The sequence below is a fragment of the Oncorhynchus kisutch genome, unplaced genomic scaffold (assembly GCF_002021735.2).
Source record: "Oncorhynchus kisutch isolate 150728-3 unplaced genomic scaffold, Okis_V2 Okis01b-Okis20b_hom, whole genome shotgun sequence".
Taxonomy (NCBI): domain Eukaryota; kingdom Metazoa; phylum Chordata; class Actinopteri; order Salmoniformes; family Salmonidae; genus Oncorhynchus; species Oncorhynchus kisutch.
In genome coordinates, this window is record NW_022261978.1 from 1341623 (window position 1) to 1363967 (window position 22345).

General features: G+C 44.2%; 1 protein-coding gene across 1 annotated transcript in view; it reads left to right on the forward strand.

Annotated features, from left to right (window-relative positions):
* LOC109886283 (slit homolog 1 protein) overlaps positions 1 to 22345 on the forward strand; it is a 120018-nt gene that overhangs the window by 63310 nt on the left and 34363 nt on the right. Inside the window, exons 10-21 of the mRNA XM_031811551.1 lie at positions 743 to 814; positions 3995 to 4066; positions 6466 to 6537; positions 7571 to 7714; positions 8546 to 8709; positions 10570 to 10593; positions 14656 to 14800; positions 14880 to 14954; positions 15251 to 15394; positions 16285 to 16428; positions 16678 to 16844; positions 16981 to 17119. Of these exons, the coding sequence (XP_031667411.1) occupies positions 743 to 814; positions 3995 to 4066; positions 6466 to 6537; positions 7571 to 7714; positions 8546 to 8709; positions 10570 to 10593; positions 14656 to 14800; positions 14880 to 14954; positions 15251 to 15394; positions 16285 to 16428; positions 16678 to 16844; positions 16981 to 17119 (1362 nt within the window). The remainder of the gene's footprint in view (positions 1 to 742; positions 815 to 3994; positions 4067 to 6465; positions 6538 to 7570; positions 7715 to 8545; positions 8710 to 10569; positions 10594 to 14655; positions 14801 to 14879; positions 14955 to 15250; positions 15395 to 16284; positions 16429 to 16677; positions 16845 to 16980; positions 17120 to 22345) is intronic.

Consider the following 22345-nt stretch of genomic DNA (forward strand, 5'->3'; position numbering starts at 1 on the left):
GAGAGAGAGACAGACAGAAGGAGAGAGAGACAGACAGAAGGAGAGAGAGACAGACAGACAGGAGAGAGACAGACATAAGCAGAGAGAGACAGACAGAAGGAGAGAGAGACAGACAGAAGGAGAGAGAAACAGACAGAAGGAGAGAGACAGATAGAAGGAGAGAGAGACAGACAGAAGGAGAGAGAGACAGACAGAAGGAGAGAGAGACAGACAGACAGACAGAAGCAGAGAGAGACAGACAGACAGAAGCAGAGAGAGACAGACAGACAGAAGCAGAGAGAGACAGACAGAAGCAGAGAGAGACAGACAGAAGGAGAGAGAGACAGACAGAAGGAGAGAGAGACAGACAGAAGGAGAGAGAGACAGACAGAGGGGTTAGTAGTGTAATGTTGCAGTCTCTGAGTGGTTTGGCAGTTTAACAGGTGAGCATTCCCCTGGTCAGCTAACGGCTCCAGTCACACAAATATGTCAAACTGTGTCTGATACCCTCAACATTTCCTGTCTCTCACACACACAAAACACACACATACTTACACACACACAGAGAGAAAGAGAGACTAACCTAAGTTTCTCCTATATCTTACATGGGTGTAATTTGAATGAATCTCATTGCCGATGGGTCTCTCCCCCTCCCTTCTCCTCCCCTCTGTCTCCCACCCTCTCTTTTTTTTCCTTCCCTCACTCACTCCCTTTTCCTTCCCTCACTCTCACCCTTTTCCTTCCCTCCTTCTCTCCCTCCTAGTCGTCTGGAGCAGAATGGCATCAAGTCAGTTCCTCCTGGGGCCTTCACCTCCTACAAGAAGCTGCGCAGAATGTAACTAGTCAACCCCCTTTACTTAACATATACCAACGACCTTCCTTGTGCCTCATCTGAAACTCAAGCTGCTATGTTTACAGATGATACTGCAATGTATACAACAAGACAATCGGTTCAACAGGTACAGCAAGTTCTACAAGTAGATCTGGGAAATATCAGGGATTGGGTTTGCCAGAACAAATTTGTTTTGCACACCAAGAAACCTATGGTTATGTTGGTCTGTTCATTCAGGAAAAGGCCAACACAGCATGGGATGCAATTAAGTATGGGGGAGTACACATTGAGGAAGTGGTAGAAACCAACTGAGGGGTGCAGCTAGACAACTGCTTATCATGGTCGTCTCAAATAGCTCATCTATGTAAAAATGTCAAATAAAACTGCATGCATTATCAGAAGGATATAAGATTTACCGGGAAAGATTCTTAAGAAAACAGCCCAAGCATTAATTGGGAGTCAGGTGAACTACTGTTCTGTGGTCTGGGGAAATGCATCAGCAAGTTAAGTTAGGAGGCTGCAGATTGAACAGAACAAAGCAGCAAGGATTGTTTTAAGGTGGAGATGTGGTTCTTCTGTTGTGGTGACGATCAACGCTCTTGGTTGGTCATTAAGCAACAAGGATTGTTTTAAGGTGGAGATGTGGTTCTTCTGTTGTGGTCACGATCAACGCTCCTGGTTGGTCATTAAGCAACAAGGATTGTTTTAAGGTGGAGATGTGGTTCTTCTGTTGTGGTGACGATCAACGCTCTTGGTTGGTCATTAAGCAACAAGGATTGTTTTAAGGTGGAGATGTGGTTCTTCTGTTGTGGTCACGATCAACGCTCTTGGTTGGTCATTAAGCAACAAGGATTGTTTTAAGGTGGAGATGTGGTTCTTCTGTTGTGGTCACGATCAACGCTCTTGGTTGGTCATTAAGCAACAAGGATTGTTTTAAGGTGGAGATGTGGTTCTCCTGTTGTGGTCACGATCAACGCTCCTGGTTGGTCATTAAGCAACAAGGATTGTTTTAAGGTGGAGATGTGGTTCTTCTGTTGTGGTCACGATCAACGCTCTTGGTTGGTCATTAAAGCAACAAGGATTGTTTTAAGGTGGAGATGTGGTTCTTCTGTTGTGGTCACGATCAACGCTCTTGGTTGGTCATTAAAGCAACAAGGATTGTTTTAAGGTGGAGATGTGGTTCTTCTGTTGTGGTCACGATCAACGCTCCTGGTTGGTCATTAAGCAACAAGATAATTGAAGAATAAAAAACACGCTTGTTTATTTCACAATGTGCACCATTTAAAACAGACAAACTCTCTTCACAACAGTATTCAGTTGGTAAGAGACAGACATTCAGTCAATACGAGGAATAGATTGTCCACCATCTATGTGTTATCCAGACAGAACAGTATTCAGTTGGTAAGAGACAGACAGTAAATACTAGGAATAGATTGTCCACCATCTATGTGTTATCCGGACAGAAAAGACAAATAGGCAAAATAACATTTTATTTAGTACAATAAAGAAATTGAAAACTTTATCTGTGCAAACCAGAAGCCTTCCATATATAAAATCTAGTAATACTTTAGAACCATTTAAATAGAATAATCTGGAAGGTTGTGCAGGACTATGGTCGTCTTTTTAGACTGTTAGAGTATTTATCTGGTCAATATGTCAGTGTATTGTTTCTGTTTGTAACAGTGTGTTATACTGTATGTGAAAATGTGATCCTATTATCATTATAATTATTTAAAAAAATTTACATTTAAGGACTCTTAGATTAGTCCTAATGAGCACTAAAAGATATCCTAATGAAATCAAATAAAACTCCTGACCTTCCACCTTTGACCTCTACTCTAACCCCCTGTCTCCTACCCTACAGAGTGATTATATACAGTAAGAATCTTATCTGTTATCTGCTACTGGTTTTTGGAGCCCTTTAGTTGAACTCTCAGTGAGCCAGGGGCGAGGGGGGGGGGGGGGTTAAGGCAGGATGAGGGGTAGGAAGTGGAGGGTTAGTGTGTGTCAGTGTGTGTGTGTGCACACGTTTGAATTTCATCATTCTGTTAAAGTACCGTTTCGTTGGGGGAGTTTAAACACTTGATCGATGTATATATCATAGAAGAGTGTAATTGTCTTTGGGACAGCTGTTTTTAGTCAAGACTTATTGTTGTACTGTATGTGTTTATAGCTGTGTTTAATGTTGTGTTAGTGTATGTAAGTTGTTTTGTCTGAAACGTTGTTCCCTCTGCTGCTATTGGACCAAGTCTCTCTTGGAAAAGAGATGTTTTCTCAATGAGGAAAAACCTGTATGAATAAAGGTTTAAAAAAATGAAAGAAAAGGTGCCATCTAATCAAGGAGAGGATTTGGACCTCTGAGGCCCAACACAGGAGCTCTTCTGTGGGCTAGAACCCAGGAGACCTCCCCTTAGTCTGGTCCTCTGCTGCATGGTTTATATCATCTCCCCAAGGTTGTAGGATGCATTTACAGTGTCTTCTGCATGGTTTATATCATCTCCCCAAGGTTGTAGGATGCATTTACAGTGTCTTCTGCATGGTTTATATCATCTCCCCAAGGTTGTAGGATGCATTTACAGTGTCTTCTGCATGGTTTATATCATCTCCCCAAGGTTGTAGGATGCATTTACAGTGTCTTCTGCATGGTTTATATCATCTCCCCAAGGTTGTAGGATGCATTTACAGTGTCTTCTGCATGGTTTATATCATCTCCCCAAGGTTGTAGGATGCATTTACAGTGTCTTCTGCATGGTTTATATCATCTCCCCAAGGTTGTAGGATGCATTTACAGTGTCTTCTGCATGGTTTATATCATCTCCCCAAGGTTGTAGGATGCATTTACAGTGTCTGCTGCATCCCAAATGAGAAATGGCATCCTATTCTCTATATAGGGCACTACTTTGACCAGACTCCTATTTGGCCTGGTCATAAGTAGTGCACTATATAGTGAATAGTGGCCTGGTCCAAGGTAGTGCACTATATAGTGAATAGTGGCCTGGTCCAAGGTAGTGCACTATATAGTGAATAGTGGCCTGGTCCAAGGTAGTGCACTATATAGTGAATAGTGTGCCATTTAGGAAGCAGCCCCCTAAAGGAGATGTCATTAAGTGGCGACGTCAGAGAGAGTGTGAGGTCAAAGGTCATGGTTCTCACTGTAACACTGTTGTTGTTCCTTCTTTCCAGAGATCTGAGTAACAATCAGATATCAGAGATCGCTCCCGATGTTTTCCAAGGCCTGAGAGCCCTCAACTCACTGTGAGTCTGTTTTCATCAGTGTGTGTCTGTGTGTAACCATCAGTGTTTGTGTCTGTGTGTCGCCATCAGTGTGTGTGTCGCCATCAGTGTGTGTGTCGCCATCAGTGTGTGTGTCTGTGTGTCGCCATCAGTGTGTGTGTCGCCATCAGTGTGTGTGTCTGTGTGTCGCCATCAGTGTGTGTGTCGCCATCAGTGTGTGTGTAGCCATTAGTGTTTGTGTGTCGCCATCAGTGTGTGTGTGTGTGTGTCGCCATCAGTGTGTGTCTGTGTGTCGCCATCAGTGTGTGTGTAGCCATTAGTGTCTGTGTGTCGCCATCTGTGTGTGTGTGTGTGTGTCGCCATCAGTGTGTGTGTGTGTGTGTCGCCATCAGTGTGTGTGTGTGTGTGTCGCCATCAGTGTGTGTGTCTGTGTGTGTGTGTCGCCATCAGTGTGTGTGTCGCCATCAGTGTGTGTGTCGCCATCAGTCTGTGTGTCGCCATCAGTGTTTGTGTAGCCATTAGTGTTTGTGTGTCGCCATCAGTGTGTGTGTCGCCATCAGTGTGTGTGTCGCCATCAGTGTGTGTGTCTGTGTGTCGCCATCAGTGTGTGTGTCGCCATCAGTGTGTGTGTCTGTGTGTCGCCATCAGTGTGTGTGTCGCCATCAGTGTGTGTGTAGCCATTAGTGTTTGTGTGTCGCCATCAGTGTGTGTGTGTGTGTCGCCATCAGTGTGTGTCTGTGTGTCGCCATCAGTGTGTGTGTAGCCATTAGTGTCTGTGTGTCGCCATCTGTGTGTGTGTGTGTGTGTGTCGCCATCAGTGTGTGTGTGTGTGTGTCGCCATCAGTGTGTGTGTGTGTGTGTCGCCATCAGTGTGTGTGTGTGTGTGTCGCCATCAGTGTGTGTGTGTGTGTGTGTGTGTCGCCATCAGTGTGTGTGTCTGTGTGTGTGTGTCGCCATCAGTGTGTGTGTCGCCATCAGTGTGTGTGTCGCCATCAGTGTGTGTGTCGCCATCAGTGTGTGTGTAGCCATTAGTGTTTGTGTGTCGCCATCAGTGTGTGTGTGTGTGTCGCCATCAGTGTGTGTCTGTGTGTCGCCATCAGTGTGTGTGTAGCCATTAGTGTCTGTGTGTCGCCATCTGTGTGTGTGTGTGTGTCGCCATCAGTGTGTGTGTGGGTGTGTGTCGCCATCAGTGTGTGTGTGTGTGTGTCGCCATCAGTGTGTGTGTGTGTCGCCATCAGTGTGTGTGTCGCCATCAGTGTGTGTGTCGCCATCAGTGTGTGTGTCGCCATCAGTGTGTGTGTGTGTGTCGCCATCAGTGTGTGTGTCTGTGTGTGTGTGTCGCCATCAGTGTGTGTGTCGCCATCAGTGTGTGTGTCGCCATCAGTGTGTGTGTCGCCATCAGTGTGTGTGTCTGTCTTTCTCTCTTTATGTCTGTGTATCTGTCAGTCTGTGTGTACTAACGTATGTGTTGACATGTCTCTGTCTCTACTGCATATACATGATCATGAGGGAGTGTGTGTGTACATATCATTGTGAATAATGTATAGTGTTTATATAGAGTTAAACAGACAGTCCTTATTTTATGTGTCCTACTGAATCAGCCTCAATGGGAGGTCTGGGAGACTGTGTGTGTGTTTGTTTTCTGTGGGGGTCCAGGGGAGGAGGGGGGGCTGGTAGTTGGTAAGTGTCCCCTTAGGGGATAGCCCTGTCTGGGATGAATGGGACTGTGCTGTGCCTTTTAGTCTGGGTGTGTTCCAGTTCCCTCTTCTGAGTGATATGAGCCAGATGGGGCAAGATAGCCAGATAGTGTTACTGCTATAGTACTGAGTCTTATTCTATATGGTCTCTACAGGGTTCTGTATGGTAATATTGTCACGGTGTTACTGCTATAGTACTGAGTCTTATTCTATATGGTCTCTACAGGGTTCTGTATGGTAATATTGTCATAGTGTTACTGCTATAGTACTCAGTCTTATTCTGTATGGTCTCTACAGGGTTCTGTATGGTAATATTGTCATAGTGTTACTGCTATAGTACTCAGTCTTATTCTATATGGTCTCTACAGGGTTCTGTATGGTAATATTGCCATGGTATTACTGGTATAGTACTGAGTCTTATTCTATATGGTCTCTACAGGGTTCTGTATGGTAGTATTGTCATAGTGTTACTGCTATAGTACTCAGTCTTATTCTGTATGGTCTCTACAGGGTTCTGTATGGTAATATTGTCATAGTGTTACTGCTATAGTACTCAGTCTTATTCTATAAGGTCTCTACAGGGTTCTGTATGGTAATATTGTCATAGTGTTACTGGTATAGTACTCAGTCTTATTCTATATGGTCTCTACAGGGTTCTGTATGGTAATATTGTCATAGTGTTACTGGTATAGTACTGAGTCTTATTCTATATGGTCTCTACAGGGTTCTATATGGTAATAAGATCACAGATCTCCCCAGAGGACTGTTTGAGGGTCTCGGCTCTCTAGAACTGCTGTAAGTACAATTCTGTCTACTTCCTAGATCACACCCTATTCCCTATGTAGTCCACTGTACTGTCTACTTCCTAGATCATACCCTATGTAGTGCACTATACTGTCTACTTCCTAAATCATACCCCATTCACTATGTAGTGCACTATACTGTCTACTTCCTAAATCATACCCCATTCCCTATGTAGTGCACTATACTGTCTACTTCCTATATCATACCCTATGTAGTGCACTATACTGTCTACTTCCTATATCATACCCTATGTAGTGCACTGTACTGTCTACTTCCTATATCATACCCTATGTAGTGCACTGTACTGTCTACTTCCTATATCATACCCTATCCCCTATGTAGTACACTATACTGTCTACTTCCTAGATCATACCCTATCCCCTATGTAGTACACTATACTGTCTACTTCCTAGATCATACCCTATTCCCTATGTAGTGCACTGTACTGTCTACATCCTAGATTATACCCTATTCCCTGTGTAGTGCACTGTACTGTCTACTTCCTAGATCATACCCTATTTCCTATGTAGTACACTATACTGTCTACTTCCTAGATCATAACCTATTCCCTATGTAGTGCACTATACTGTCTACTTCCTAAATCATTCCCCATTCCCTATGTAGTGCACTATACTGTGTACTTCCTAAATCATTCCCTATGTAGTGCACTAATTTTGACCAGAGCCTGATATACAGTATGTGCTTTTAGTTTAGGAACAGAACTTCCCTCCCTCCCTCCCTCCCTCCCTCCCTCCCTCCCTCCCTCCCTCCCTCCCTCCCTCCCTCCCTCCCTCCCTCCCTCCCTCCCTCCCTCCCTCCCTCCCTCCCTCTCTATCTCCCTCCCTCCATCCCTCCCTCCATCCCTCCCTCCCTCCCTCTCTATCTCCCTCCCTCCATCCCCCTATCTCTCCTTCTCTATCGCTCTCCCTCTCTCTCTCCCTCCCTCTCTCCCTATCTCTCTCTCTCTCTCCCTCTCTTTCTCCATCCTCACTCTCTCCCCCCTCTGTCTCTGTCTCTCTCCCAGTCTCCTGAATGCCAATAAGATCCACTGTATTCGAGCCACAGCCTTCCAGGACCTAGAGAATCTAGCTCTGCTGTCTCTCTACGACAACAAGATCCAGACCCTGGCTAAAGGAACCTTCTCACCCCTTCACAGTATACAGACACTGTGAGTCTCTCACACACACACACACACACACACACACACACACACACACACACACACACACACACACACACACACACACACACACACACCTTCACACCCCCACACAGTATACAGACACTGTGAGTCTCACACACACGCACACACACACACACACCTTCACACAGTATACAGACACTGTGAGTCTCACACACACACACGCACACACACCTTCACACCCCCACACAGTATACAGACACTGTGAGTCTCTCTCACACACACACACACACACACACACACACACACACACACACACACACACACACACACACACACACACACACACACACACACACACACACACACACACACACACACACACACGCACACATGCACACACACTTTCACACCCCCACACAGTATACAGACACTGTGAGTCACACATACACACACGCATGGATGCACACACACCTTCACACAGAATACAGACACTGTGGTATGCATAGGTGTACTGTCAAATACAATACCCAAACAGGCATACATACATGTTCAATCCTACATACTGATGCAGACAGATGAAGTCTCCACATCCATATAGTATTAGAGCAGGTCTGTTCTATGACGGTTCTGGAGGGCCCAAACACTTCTGCTTTTATCCTCTCCTTGTAATAAAGGACTAATTCAGACCTGGGACACCGGGGGAGTGCAATTAACTACCACGTAGAAACAAAACCAGAAGTGGTTGGGGAGACCAGGACCTGGAATCAATTAACTACCAGGTAGAAACAAAACCAGAAGTGGTTGGGCCCTCCATATTCTTTTAAAACCTGACCTCTGACCCCTCTCTCCCCCTAGTCACCTGGCCCAGAACCCGTTTGTGTGTGACTGTAACCTGAAATGGCTGGCAGACTACCTGAGGTCCAACCCCATAGAGACCAGCGGTGCCCGCTGTGCCAGCCCACGCAGACTGGCCAACAAACGCATCGGGCAGATCAAGAGCAAGAAGTTCCGCTGCTCTGGTGTGTGTCTGTCTGTCTGTGGTCATCTGACGTGTGTGTGTGTCTGTCTGTCTGTGGTCATCTGACGTGTGTGTGTGTGTCTGTCTGTGGTCATCTGACGTCTGTGTGTGTGTGTCTGTCTGGTCATCTGACGTGTGTGTGTGTGTGTGTGTCTGTCTGTGGTCATCTGACGTCTGTGTGTGTGTGTCTGTCTGTCTGTGGTCATCTGACGTGTGTGTGTGTGTCTGTCTGTCTGTCTGTGGTCATCTGACGTGTGTGTGTGTGTGTGTGTCTGTCTGTCTGTCTGTGGTCATCTGACGTGTGTGTGTGTGTCTGTCTGTGGTCATCTGACGTCTGTGTGTGTGTGTCTGTCTGGTCATCTGACGTGTGTGTGTGTGTGTCTGTCTGTGGTCATCTGACGTCTGTGTGTGTGTGTCTGTCTGTCTGTGGTCATCTGACGTGTGTGTGTGTGTGTGTCTGTCTGTCTGTCTGTGGTCATCTGACGTGTGTGTGTGTGTGTGTCTGTCTGTCTGTCTGTGGTCATCTGACGTGTGTGTGTGTCTGTCTGTCTGTATGTGGTCATCTGACGTGTGTGTGTGTATGTGTCTGTCTGTGGTCATCTGACGCGTGTGTGTGTCTGTCTGTCTGTCTGTGGTCATCTGACGTGTGTGTGTGTCTGTCTGTGGTCATCTGACGTGTGTGTGTGTTTGTCTGTCTGTCTGTCTGTGGTCATCTGACGTGTGTGTGTGTGTGTGTCTGTCTGTCTGTCTGTGGTCATCTGACGTGTGTGTGTGTGTCTGTCTGTCTGTGGTCATCTGACGTGTGTCTGCAGTGTGTGTGTGTCTAGCTACATCACCTTGTTCCAACTTATGCCAGGCTCCGTCCCAGCACACACACGGCACTCTTTCCCTTCATCTGCCAGCGTTATAGGCCAGCATTATCTGCCAGGGTTATAGGCCAGCATTATCTGCCAGTGTTATAGGCCAGCATGATCTGCCAGCGTTATAGTCCAGCATTATCTGCCAGTGTTATAGTCCAGCATTATCTGTCAGCATTATCTACCAGCATTCTAGGGCGGCATTATCTGCCAGTGTTATAGGCCCGCATGATCTGCCAGCGTTATAGTCCAGCATTATCTGCCAGTGTTATAGTCCAGCATTATCTGCCAGCGTTATAGTCCGGCATTATCTACCAGCATTCTAGGACGGCATTATCTGCCAGCGTTATAGGCCAGCATTATCTGCCAGCGTTATAGGCCAACATTATCTGCCAGCGTTGTAGGCCAGCATTATCTGCCAGGGTTATAGGCCAGCATTATCTGCCAGTGTTATAGGCCAGCATGATCTGCCAGCGTTATAGGCCAGCATGATCTGCCAGCGTTATAGTCCAGCATTATCTGCCAGCGTTATAGACCAGCATTATCTGCCGGCATTATCTGCCATTGTTATAGGCCAGCATTATCTGCCAGCGCTATAGGCCCGCATTATCTGCCGGCATTATCTGCCGGCGTTATAGGCCAGCATTATCTGCCAGCATTATCTGCCAACCCAGCTCCAGTGAAACCAGTAACGGCTCCTTGATCTGTGTGCTTTAGAGCTGGTACAGGTTATGACAGGTTATAAGGCATTACGTAGAGTTATGTTAAACCATGATACCATGGAGATGACGTGGTGTTTTCTGTTTCATATATAACCGCGTTACAGGGCCAGGAGATGCTGCTTTCTTATTCATCAGAGATATATCTATCTTAGAGTAGGAAAACAAACATTTGACAAATCACAAAGCTACTGCATTCTACAGTATATATGAATATTCTATATCCTGATGCCATCCTCCTTAAACTGTCAGTAAACTTAATTTGTTTTTCTGTTTCCATGGTAGCTAAGGAGCAGTACCACATCCCAGGTACGTGTGTGTTAGTTCTACATATCCGTATATGTACTTCTGTATATACATACTGTAGTATATTATACTGTATATCTGTACTTCTGTATATACATACTGTAGTATATTATACTGTATATCTGTACATCTGTATATACATACTGTAGTATATTATACTGTATATATGTATCTGTACTTCTGTATATACATACTGTAGTATATTATACTGTATATCTGTACTTCTGTATATACATACTGTAGTATATTATACTGTATATCTGTATCTGTACTTCTGTATATGCATACTGTAGTATATTATACTGTATATCTGTATCTGTACTTCTGTATATACATACTGTAGTATATTATACTGTATATCTGTACTTCTGTATATACATACTGTAGTATATTATACTGTATATCTGTATCTGTACTTCTGTATATACATACTGTAGTATATTATACTGTATATCTGTACTTCTGTATATACATACTGTAGTATATTATACTGTATATCATTATCTGTACTTCTGTATATACATACTGTAGTATATTATACTGTATATCTGTTTCTGTACTTCTGTATATACATACTGTAGTATATTATACTGTATATCTGTTTCTGTACTTCTGTATATACATACTGTAGTATATTATACTGTATATCTGTATCTGTCCTGCACATTGGACCTGCTCATGTGTGACGTATACAACATGTCAAATGAACTGTGACTTCTGTGTTGTGTCCAGGCATGTTGGACGCTAAACAGTAACTGGGTATGAAAATACTACACTGTTCTATGTAGGGTTGCAAAGATCTGGGAACTTTCCCAAAATTCCCAGGTTTCCTGCTTATTCCCTCCTGATTCCAGGAACATTTCACTTGGGTTTCTGGAAAACTTGGGACATTTGTGAAAGTTGCCGGACATTTGCAACCCTAATTCTATGAGTGTTGTACAGTATATCTAAATACAGTATGTTATATTTGATAATACAGTGTGTTCTATGTGATCAAATCAAATTTTAGTAGTCACATGCGCCGAATACAGCAGGTGTAGGTAGACCTTACAGTGAAATGCTTACTTACGAGCCCCTAACCAACAAGGCAGTTGAAAAAAATACGGATAGGAAATAAAAGTAACAAGAAATTAAAGAGCAGCAGTAAAATAACAATAGTGAGACTATATATGGAGGGGGTACCGGTACAGAGTCAATGTGCGGGGGCACCGGTTAGTTGAGGTAATATGTACATGTAGGTAGAGTTATTATAGTGACTATGCATAGATGATAACAGAGAGTAGCAGCGGTGTAAAAGAGGGGGAGAGGGGGTGGGGGAGGGGGGCAATGCAAATAGTCTGGGTAGCCATTTGATTAGATGTTCAGGAGTCTTATGGCTTGGGGGTAGAAGCTGTTTAGAAGCTCCTTGGACCTAGATTTGGTGCTCTGGTAGCGCTTGCTGTGCGGTAGCAAAGAGAACAGTCTTATGACTAGGGTGGCTGGAGTCTTTGACAATTTTTAGGGCCTTCCTCTGACACCACCTGGTATAGAGATCCTGGATGGCAGGAAACTTGGCTCCAGTGATGTACTGGGCCGTTTGCACTATCCTCTGTAGTGCCTTGCGGTTGGAGGCTGAGCAGTTGCCGTACCCAGCCAGTGATGCAACCAATGCTTTCGGTCCTCTTTTTCCTGTAGTCCACAATCATCTCCTTTGTCTTGATCATGTTGCGGGAGAGGTTGTTGTCCTGGCACCACACGGCCAGGTCTCTGACCTCCTCCCTATAGGCGGTCTCGTCGTTGTCAGTGATCAGTCCTACCACTGTTGTGTCATCGGCAAACTTAATGATGGTGTTGGAGCTGTGCCTGGCAGTGTAGTCATGAGTGAACAGGGAGTACAGGAGGGGACTGAGCACACACTCCTGAGGGGTCCCTGTGTTGAGGATCAGCGTGGTGGATGTGTTGTTACCCACCCTTACCACCTTGTGGGCGGCCCGTCAGGAAGTCCAGGATCCAGTTGCAGAGGGAGGTGTTTAGTCCCAGGGTCCTTAGCTTATGGATGAGCTTTGAGGGCACTATGGAGTTGAACGTTGAGCTGTAGTCAATGAATAGCATTCTCACATAGGTGTTCCTTTTGTCCAGGTGGGAAAGGGCAGTATGGAGTGCAATAGAAAAGGCATAATCTGTGGATCTGTTGGTGCGGTATGCAAATTGTAATGGGTCTAGAGTTTCTGGGATAATGGTGTTGATGTGAGCCATGACCAGCCTTTCAAAGCACTTCATGGCTATAGACGTCAGTGCTACAGGTTGGTAGTCATTTAGGCAGGTTACCTTAGTGTTCTTGGGCACAGGCACTATGGTGGTCTGCTTGAAACATGTTGGTATTACAGACTCAGACAGGGAGAGGTTGAACATGTCAATGAAGACACGTGCCAGTTGGTCAGCGCATGCTCGCAGTACACGTCCTGGTAATCCGTCTGGCGCTGCAGTCTTGTGAATGTTGACCTGTTTAAAGGTCTTACTCACATCGGCTGTGGAGAGAGTGATCACACAGTCTTCTGGAACAGCTGGTGCTGTCATGCATGTTTCAGTGTTATTTGCCTTGAAGCAAGTATAGAAGTAGTTTTGCTCGTCTGGTAGGCTTGTGTGACTGAGCAGCTCTCGACTGTGCTTCCCTTTGCAGTCTGTAATGGTTTGCAAGCCCTGCCACATCCGACGAGCTTCAGAGCCAGTGTAGTACGATTCGATCTTAGTCCTGTATTGATGCTTTACCTGTTTGATGGTTCGATGGAGGGCATAGCGGGATTTCTTATAAGCTTCCGGGTTAGAGTCCTGCTCTTTGATAGTGGCAGCTCTAGCCTTTAGCTCAGTGCAGATGTTGCCTGTAATCCATGGCTTCTGGTTGGGGTATGTACGTACGGTCACTGTGGGGATGACATCATCGATGCACTTATTGATGAAGCCAATTACTGGTGTGGTGTACTCCTCAATGCCATCTGAGGAATCCCGGAATATGTTCCAGTCTGTGCTAGTAAAACAGTCCTGTAGTTTAGCATCTGCTTCATCTGATCACTTTTTTATAGACTGAGTCACTGGTGCTTCCTGCTTTAATTTTTGCTTGTAAGCCGGAATCAGGAGGATAGAATTATGGTCAGATTTGCCAAATGGAGGGCGAGGGAGAGCTTTGTAGGCGTCTTTGTGTGTGGAGTAAAGGTGGTCCAGAGTTTTTTAACCCTCTGGTTGCACATTTAACATGCTGATAGAAATTTGGTAAAACGGATTTAAGTTTCCCTGCATTTAAGTCCCCGGCCACTAGGAGCACCGCCTCTGGGTGAGCGTTTTCTTGTTTGCTTATGGCGGAATACAGCTCATTCAATGCTGTCTTAGTGCCAACCTCAGTCTGTGGTGGTACAGTGGGGCAAACAAGTATTTAAATACTTATTTTCCACCATAATTTGCAAATAAATTCATTAAAAATCCTACAATGTGATTTTCTGGATTTTTTTTCTCATTTTGTCTGTCATAGTTGAAGTGTACCTATGATGAAAATTACAGGCCTCTCTCATCTTTTTAAGTGGGAGAACTTGCACAATTGGTGGCTGACTAAATACTTTTTTGCTCCACTGTATGTAAACAATGTATTCTGTGTGATAATGTATGTTCTATGTGATAATACGGTATTATATGTGATAATACGGTGAGTTCTATGTGATTTACGGTATGTTCTATGTGATCATACAGTGTGTTCTATGTGATAATATAGTGTGTTCTATGTGATCATACAGTCTGTTCTATGTGATCATACAGTGTGTTCTATGTGATAATACAGTGTGTTCTATGTGATAATACAGTATGTTCTATGTGATAATACAGTGTGTTCTGTGTGATAATACAGTGTGTTCTATGCGATAATACAGTGTGTTCTATGTGATAATACAGTGTGTTCTATGTGATAATACAGTGTGTTCTATGTGATAATACAGTGTGTTCTATGTGATAATACAGTGTGTTGTGTGTGTGTTGTATGTGATAATACAGTGTGTTGTGTGTGATAATACAGTGTGTTCTGTGTGTGGTGAATGTGTCCAGGTACAGAAGACACCCGTCTGAATAATGAGTGTAACAGTAAGCCAGTGTGTCCTGCTAAGTGTCGCTGTGAAGCCAACGTAGTGGACTGCTCTAACCTCCGTCTCACCAAGTTCCCCCAACACCTACCTGCCTCTACCACCGAGCTGTAAGGACACACACACAGTATACTGTTATCTATTGCTGCTTTCTGTCTGTTCTCTGACAGTTTTCTCCTCCCGTCTCAGGCGTCTCAACAACAATGATATCTCAGTGCTGGAAGCCACCGGTGTCTTCAAGACCCTCTCTCAGCTCAAGAAAATGTACGCTCTCTCAATTTACTTCTGAAGTTTTAAGTTATCCACCATTGTTGATTTTTGGGGGGTATTAGTTCATCACATTTATTCATTAACATTTTAATAATAATAATAATATAAGTAATAAACATAGTGTAACTGCTGATGAGGTGTAACAAGGCATAATATTTCAGACCAATATCTAAAAGGAATTCATATCTGTTCATTAGTAACCATAAAAGTCCACGTGTCTTGTATGTTATTGGATAATTCAGTTGACCATTGGTTTGTTGTTTGTAACCAGCATAATCCGTGTTTTTCAGTAACCTTAGCAACAACAAGATCTCAGAGATCGAGGACGGAGTGTTTGAGGGGGCGGGGTCTGTCATGGAACTCCACCTGACAGCCAATCACCTGGACTCTGTCAGAGGGACCATGTTCAGGGGCATGGGCGGCGTCCGCATGCTGTGAGTTAGCACCTTCATCATTATCATCATCATTATTATCAGCTTCATGATCATTATTATCATCAATCAATCAAATGTATTTATAAAGCATCAGCCGATGTCACAAAGTGCTATACAGAAACCCAGCCTAAAACACCAAACAGCAAGCAATGCAGATGTAGAACAGTTGAAACAGGATCAGCAGCACAACCAGGTGGACTGGGTGACAGCAAGGAGTCATCAGGCCAGGTAGTCCTGAGGCATGGTCCTAGGGCTCAGGTCCGAGAGAAGAGAAAGAGAGAGAGAATTAGAGAGAGCATACTTAAATTCACACAGGACACCAGATAAGACATGAGAAATACTCCAGATATAACAGACTGACCCTAGTCCCCCGACACATAAACTACTGCAGCATGTCATTGTAATTATCATCATTATCATTGTAATTATCATCATTATCATCGCAAGTATTATCATTACCATCCACACCATTATCATCATCATCATCATGATCATTATCGTTTTCATAGTCACCATTTTTATCTTAATCATAATTATTATCATCAATTATTTAAGTAATAAGGCCTGAGGAGGTGTGGTATATGGCCAAATATAGCACGACTAAGGGCTGTTCTTCTGCACGACGCACTGCGGAGTGCCTGGACACAATCCTTAGCTGGGGTATATTGGCCATATACCTCAAACCCCCGATGTGCCTTATTGCTATTTGTCGTGGAAATTCATACTGAGTGAGACTTTGTCATTTCTTCAAACAATCATCTTTATTTAATATCGATTTAATTATTGCAATAATGAAACTGGTCAACCCAAAAGACTTGAAGGATAATTGTCGTCATCAATATAAAATGCTGTCTTCACCAATGACTACAGTGTCTCTCTGTGTGTTGTAGGATGTTGAGGAACAACCGTATCAGCTGTATCCATAACGGCAGCTTCACTGGTCTGACCAACGTCCGCCTGTTGTCTCTCTATGACAACCAGCTCCACACCATAATGCCTGGGGCCTTCGACACACTGCCCAACCTCTCTACACTGTAAGACACACATACACACATTCACAAATCATCCTTGGAAAGTTTAAGAACTCTGTTATTGACTGACCACCTCTCTTTATCTCTCACACTCTCGCTCTCTTTCTCTCCCCCTATTTCCCCCCATCTCTCTCTCTTAACCCCACCTCTCTCTCCCCCCACCTCTCTCTAACCTCCACCTCTCTCTCCCCCATCTCTCTCTAACCTCCCTCTCTCTCTCTCCCCCCACCTCTTTCTTCCTCCCTCCCTCAGGAACCTGTTGGCCAACCCGTTTAACTGTGACTGTCGTCTGGCGTGGTTGGGGGCGTGGCTTCGTTCTAGACGAATCGTAACGGGGAACCCTCGCTGCCAGAGCCCCTCCTTCCTCAGAGAGATCCCACTACAGGACGTAGCAGCACCAGACTTCCGCTGTGACGACGGTACGACACACACACACACGCACGGACTCACGCAGAAACACACATCACACACAAGGACACATAGAGATTTTATAATTTCATTGATCGAAAGTGATAGAAGTATATTATATTTAAAGTAGTCTCCCTTCTCTCCCAGGTGCAGTATTGGAGGAGAGTAGCTGTGTAGCTCGTCCTCAGTGTCCCACTGAGTGTACCTGTACAGAGACGGTGGTCCGCTGTAGTAACAAACACCTCCAGGCCCTGCCCAAGGGGTTGCCCCGCAACGTCACTGAACTGTAAGTCACAGACTGGGGTTAGAGGTCAGGGGGCAGGAGACAAAGGGAAGGGTGCTTGGGGTTAGGGCTTAGAGATCTGCAATACACTTTTCTTACATGCTCAGTTCACCAGTTAGCACTTAGTTATATAATGTATTACCTGACTAATAGGTAGGTATAACCCTATAGTCTGTTCTGGCTAGGACAAGGCTTACTGACTAATAGGTAGGTATAACCCTATAGTCTGTTCTGGCTAGGACAAGGCTTACTGACTAATAGGTAGGTATAACCCTATAGTCTGTTCTGGCTAGGACAAGGCTTACTGACTAATAGGTAGGTATAACCCTGTAGTCTGTTCTGGCTAGGACAAGGCTTACTGACTAATAGGTAGGTATAACCCTATAGTCTGTTCTGGCTAGGACAAGGCTTACTGACTAATAGGTAGGTATAACCCTGTAGTCTGTTCTGGCTAGGACAAGGCTTACTGACTAATAGGTAGGTGTAACCCTATAGTCTGTTCTGACTAGGACAAGGCTTACTGACTAATAGGTAGGTATAACCCTATAGTCTGTTCTGGCTAGGACAAGGCTTACTGACTAATAGGTAGGTATAACCCTATAGTCTGTTCTGGCTAGGACAAGGCTTACTGACTAATAGGTAGGTATAACCCTATAGTCTGTTCTGGCTAGGACAAGGCTTACTGACTAATAGGTAGGTATAACCCTATAGTCTGTTCTGGCTAGGACAAGGCTTACTGACTAATAGGTAGGTATAACCCTATAGTCTGTTCTGGCTAGGACAAGGCTTACTGACTAATAGGTAGGTATAACCCTATAGTCTGTTCTGGCTAGGACAAGGCTTACTGACTAATAGGTAGGTATAACCCTATAGTCTGTTCTGGCTAGGACAAGGCTTACTGACTAATAGGTAGGTATAACCCTGTAGTCTGTTCTGGCTAGGACAAGGCTTACTGACTAATAGGTAGGTATAACCCTATAGTCTGTTCTGACTAGGACAAGGCTTACTGACTAATAGGTAGGTATAACCCTATAGTCTGTTCTGGCTAGGACAAGGCTTACTGACTAATAGGTAGGTATAACCCTATAGTCTGTTCTGGCTAGGACAAGGCTTACTGACTAATAGGTAGGTATAACCCTATAGTCTGTTCTGGCTAGGACAAGGCTTACTGACTAATAGGTAGGTATAACCCTATAGTCTGTTCTGGCTAGGACAAGGCTTACTGACTAATAGGTAGGTATAACCCTATAGTCTGTTCTGGCTAGGACAAGGCTTACTGACTAATAGGTAGGTATAACCCTATAGTCTGTTCTGGCTAGGACAAGGCTTACTGACTAATAGGTAGGTATAACCCTATAGTCTGTTCTGGCTAGGACAAGGCTTACTGACTAATAGGTAGGTGTAACCCTATAGTCTGTTCTGACTAGGACAAGGCTTACTGACTAATAGGTAGGTATAACCCTATAGTCTGTTCTGGCTAGGACAAGGCTTACTGACTAATAGGTAGGTATAACCCTATAGTCTGTTCTGACTAGGACAAGGCTTACTGACTAATAGGTAGGTATAACCCTATAGTCTGTTCTGGCTAGGACAAGGCTTACTGACTAATAGGTAGGTATAACCCTATAGTCTGTTCTGACTAGGACAAGGCTTACTGACTAATAGGTAGGTATAACCCTGTAGTCTGTTCTGACTAGGACAAGGCTTACTGACTAATAGGTAGGTATAACCCTATAGTCTGTTCTGGCTAGGACAAGGCTTACTGACTAATAGGTAGGTATAACCCTATAGTCTGTTCTGGCTAGGACAAGGCTTACTGACTAATAGGTAGGTATAACCCTATAGTCTGTTCTGGCTAGGACAAGGCTTACTGACTAATAGGTAGGTATAACCCTATAGTCTGTTCTGGCTAGGACAAGGCTTACTGACTAATAGGTAGGTATAACCCTATAGTCTGTTCTGGCTAGGACAAGGCTTACTGACTAATAGGTAGGTATAACCCTATAGTCTGTTCTGGCTAGGACAAGGCTTACTGACTAATAGGTAGGTATAACCCTATAGTCTGTTCTGACTAGGACAAGGCTTACTGACTAATAGGTAGGTATAACCCTATAGTCTGTTCTGGCTAGGACAAGGCTTACTGACTAATAGGTAGGTATAACCCTATAGTCTGTTCTGGCTAGGACAAGGCTTACTGACTAATAGGTAGGTATAACCCTATAGTCTGTTCTGGCTAGGACAAGGCTTACTGACTAATAGGTAGGTATAACCCTATAGTCTGTTCTGGCTAGGACAAGGCTTACTGACTAATAGGTAGGTATAACCCTATAGTCTGTTCTGGCTAGGACAAGGCTTACTGACTAATAGGTAGGTATAACCCTATAGTCTGTTCTGGCTAGGACAAGGCTTACTGACTAATAGGTAGGTATAACCCTATAGTCTGTTCTGGCTAGGACAAGGCTTACTGACTAATAGGTAGGTATAACCCTGTAGTCTGTTCTGGCTAGGACAAGGCTTACTGACTAATAGGTAGGTATAACCCTGTAGTCTGTTCTGGCTAGGACAAGGCTTACTGACTAATAGGTAGGTATAACCCTATAGTCTGTTCTGACTAGGACAAGGCTTACTGACTAATAGGTAGGTATAACCCTATAGTCTGTTCTGGCTAGGACAAGGCTTACTGACTAATAGGTAGGTATAACCCTATAGTCTGTTCTGGCTAGGACAAGGCTTACTGACTAATAGGTAGGTATAACCCTATAGTCTGTTCTGGCTAGGACAAGGCTTACTGACTAATAGGTAGGTATAACTCTATAGTCTGTTCTGGCTAGGACAAGGCTTACTGACTAATAGGTAGGTATAACCCTATAGTCTGTTCTGGCTAGGACAAGGCTTACTGACTAATAGGTAGGTATAACCCTATAGTCTGTTCTGGCTAGGACAAGGCTTACTGACTAATAGGTAGGTATAACCCTGTAGTCTGTTCTGGCTAGGACAAGGCTTACTGACTAATAGGTAGGTATAACCCTATAGTCTGTTCTGACTAGGACAAGGCTTACTGACTAATAGGTAGGTATAACCCTATAGTCTGTTCTGGCTAGGACAAGGCTTACTGACTAATAGGTAGGTATAACCCTATAGTCTGTTCTGGCTAGGACAAGGCTTACTGACTAATAGGTAGGTATAACCCTATAGTCTGTTCTGGCTAGGACAAGGCTTACTGACTAATAGGTAGGTATAACCCTATAGTCTGTTCTGGCTAGGACAAGGCTTACTGACTAATAGGTAGGTATAACCCTATAGTCTGTTCTGGCTAGGACAAGGCTTACTGACTAATAGGTAGGTATAACCCTATAGTCTGTTCTGGCTAGGACAAGGCTTACTGACTAATAGGTAGGTATAACCCTATAGTCTGTTCTGGCTAGGACAAGGCTTACTGACTAATAGGTAGGTATAACCCTATAGTCTGTTCTGGCTAGGACAAGGCTTACTGACTAATAGGTAGGTATAACCCTGTAGTCTGTTCTGGCTAGGACAAGGCTTACTGACTAATAGGTAGGTATAACCCTATAGTCTGTTCTGGCTAGGACAAGGCTTACTGACTAATAGGTAGGTATAACCCTGTAGTCTGTTCTGGCTAGGACAAGGCTTACTGACTAATAGGTAGGTATAACCCTGTAGTCTGTTCTGGCTAGGACAAGGCTTACTGACTAATAGGTAGGTATAACCCTATAGTCTGTTCTGGCTAGGACAAGGCTTACTGACTAATAGGTAGGTATAACCCTATAGTCTGTTCTGGCTAGGACAAGGCTTACTGACTAATAGGTAGGTATAACCCTATAGTCTGTTCTGGCTAGGACAAGGCTTACTGACTAATAGGTAGGTATAACCCTATAGTCTGTTCTGGCTAGGACAAGGCTTACTGACTAATAGGTAGGTATAACCCTGTAGTCTGTTCTGGCTAGGACAAGGCTTACTGACTAATAGGTAGGTATAACCCTATAGTCTGTTCTGGCTAGGACAAGGCTTACTGACTAATAGGTAGGTATAACCCTATAGTCTGTTCTGGCTAGGACAAGGCTTACTGACTAATAGGTAGGTATAACCCTATAGTCTGTTCTGGCTAGGACAAGGCTTACTGACTAATAGGTAGGTATAACCCTATAGTCTGTTCTGGCTAGGACAAGGCTTACTGACTAATAGGTAGGTATAACCCTATAGTCTGTTCTGACTAGGACAAGGCTTACTGACTAATAGGTAGGTATAACCCTATAGTCTGTTCTGGCTAGGACAAGGCTTACTGACTAATAGGTAGGTATAACCCTATAGTCTGTTCTGGCTAGGACAAGGCTTACTGACTAATAGGTAGGTATAACCCTATAGTCTGTTCTGACTAGGACAAGGCTTACTGACTAATAGGTAGGTATAACCCTATAGTCTGTTCTGGCTAGGACAAGGCTTACTGACTAATAGGTAGGTATAACCCTGTAGTCTGTTCTGGCTAGGACAAGGCTTACTGACTAATAGGTAGGTATAACCCTATAGTCTGTTCTGACTAGGACAAGGCTTACTGACTAATAGGTAGGTATAACCCTATAGTCTGTTCTGGCTAGGACAAGGCTTACTGACTAATAGGTAGGTATAACCCTATAGTCTGTTCTGGCTAGGACAAGGCTTACTGACTAATAGGTAGGTATAACCCTATAGTCTGTTCTGGCTAGGACAAGGCTTACTGACTAATAGGTAGGTATAACCCTCTAGTCTGTTCTGGCTAGGACAAGGCTTACTGACTAATAGGTAGGTATAACCCTATAGTCTGTTCTGGCTAGGACAAGGCTTACTGACTAATAGGTAGGTATAACCCCATAGTCTGTTCTGGCTAGGACAAGGCTTACTGACTAATAGGTAGGTATAACCCTGTAGTCTGTTCTGGCTAGGACAAGGCTTACTGACTAATAGGTAGGTATAACCCTATAGTCTGTTCTGGCTAGGACAAGGCTTACTGACTAATAGGTAGGTATAACCCTATAGTCTGTTCTGGCTAGGACAAGGCTTACTGACTAATAGGTAGGTATAACCCTATAGTCTGTTCTGGCTAGGACAAGGCTTACTGACTAATAGGTAGGTATAACCCTATAGTCTGTTCTGGCTAGGACAAGGCTTACTGACTAATAGGTAGGTATAACCCTATAGTCTGTTCTGGCTAGGACAAGGCTTACTGACTAATAG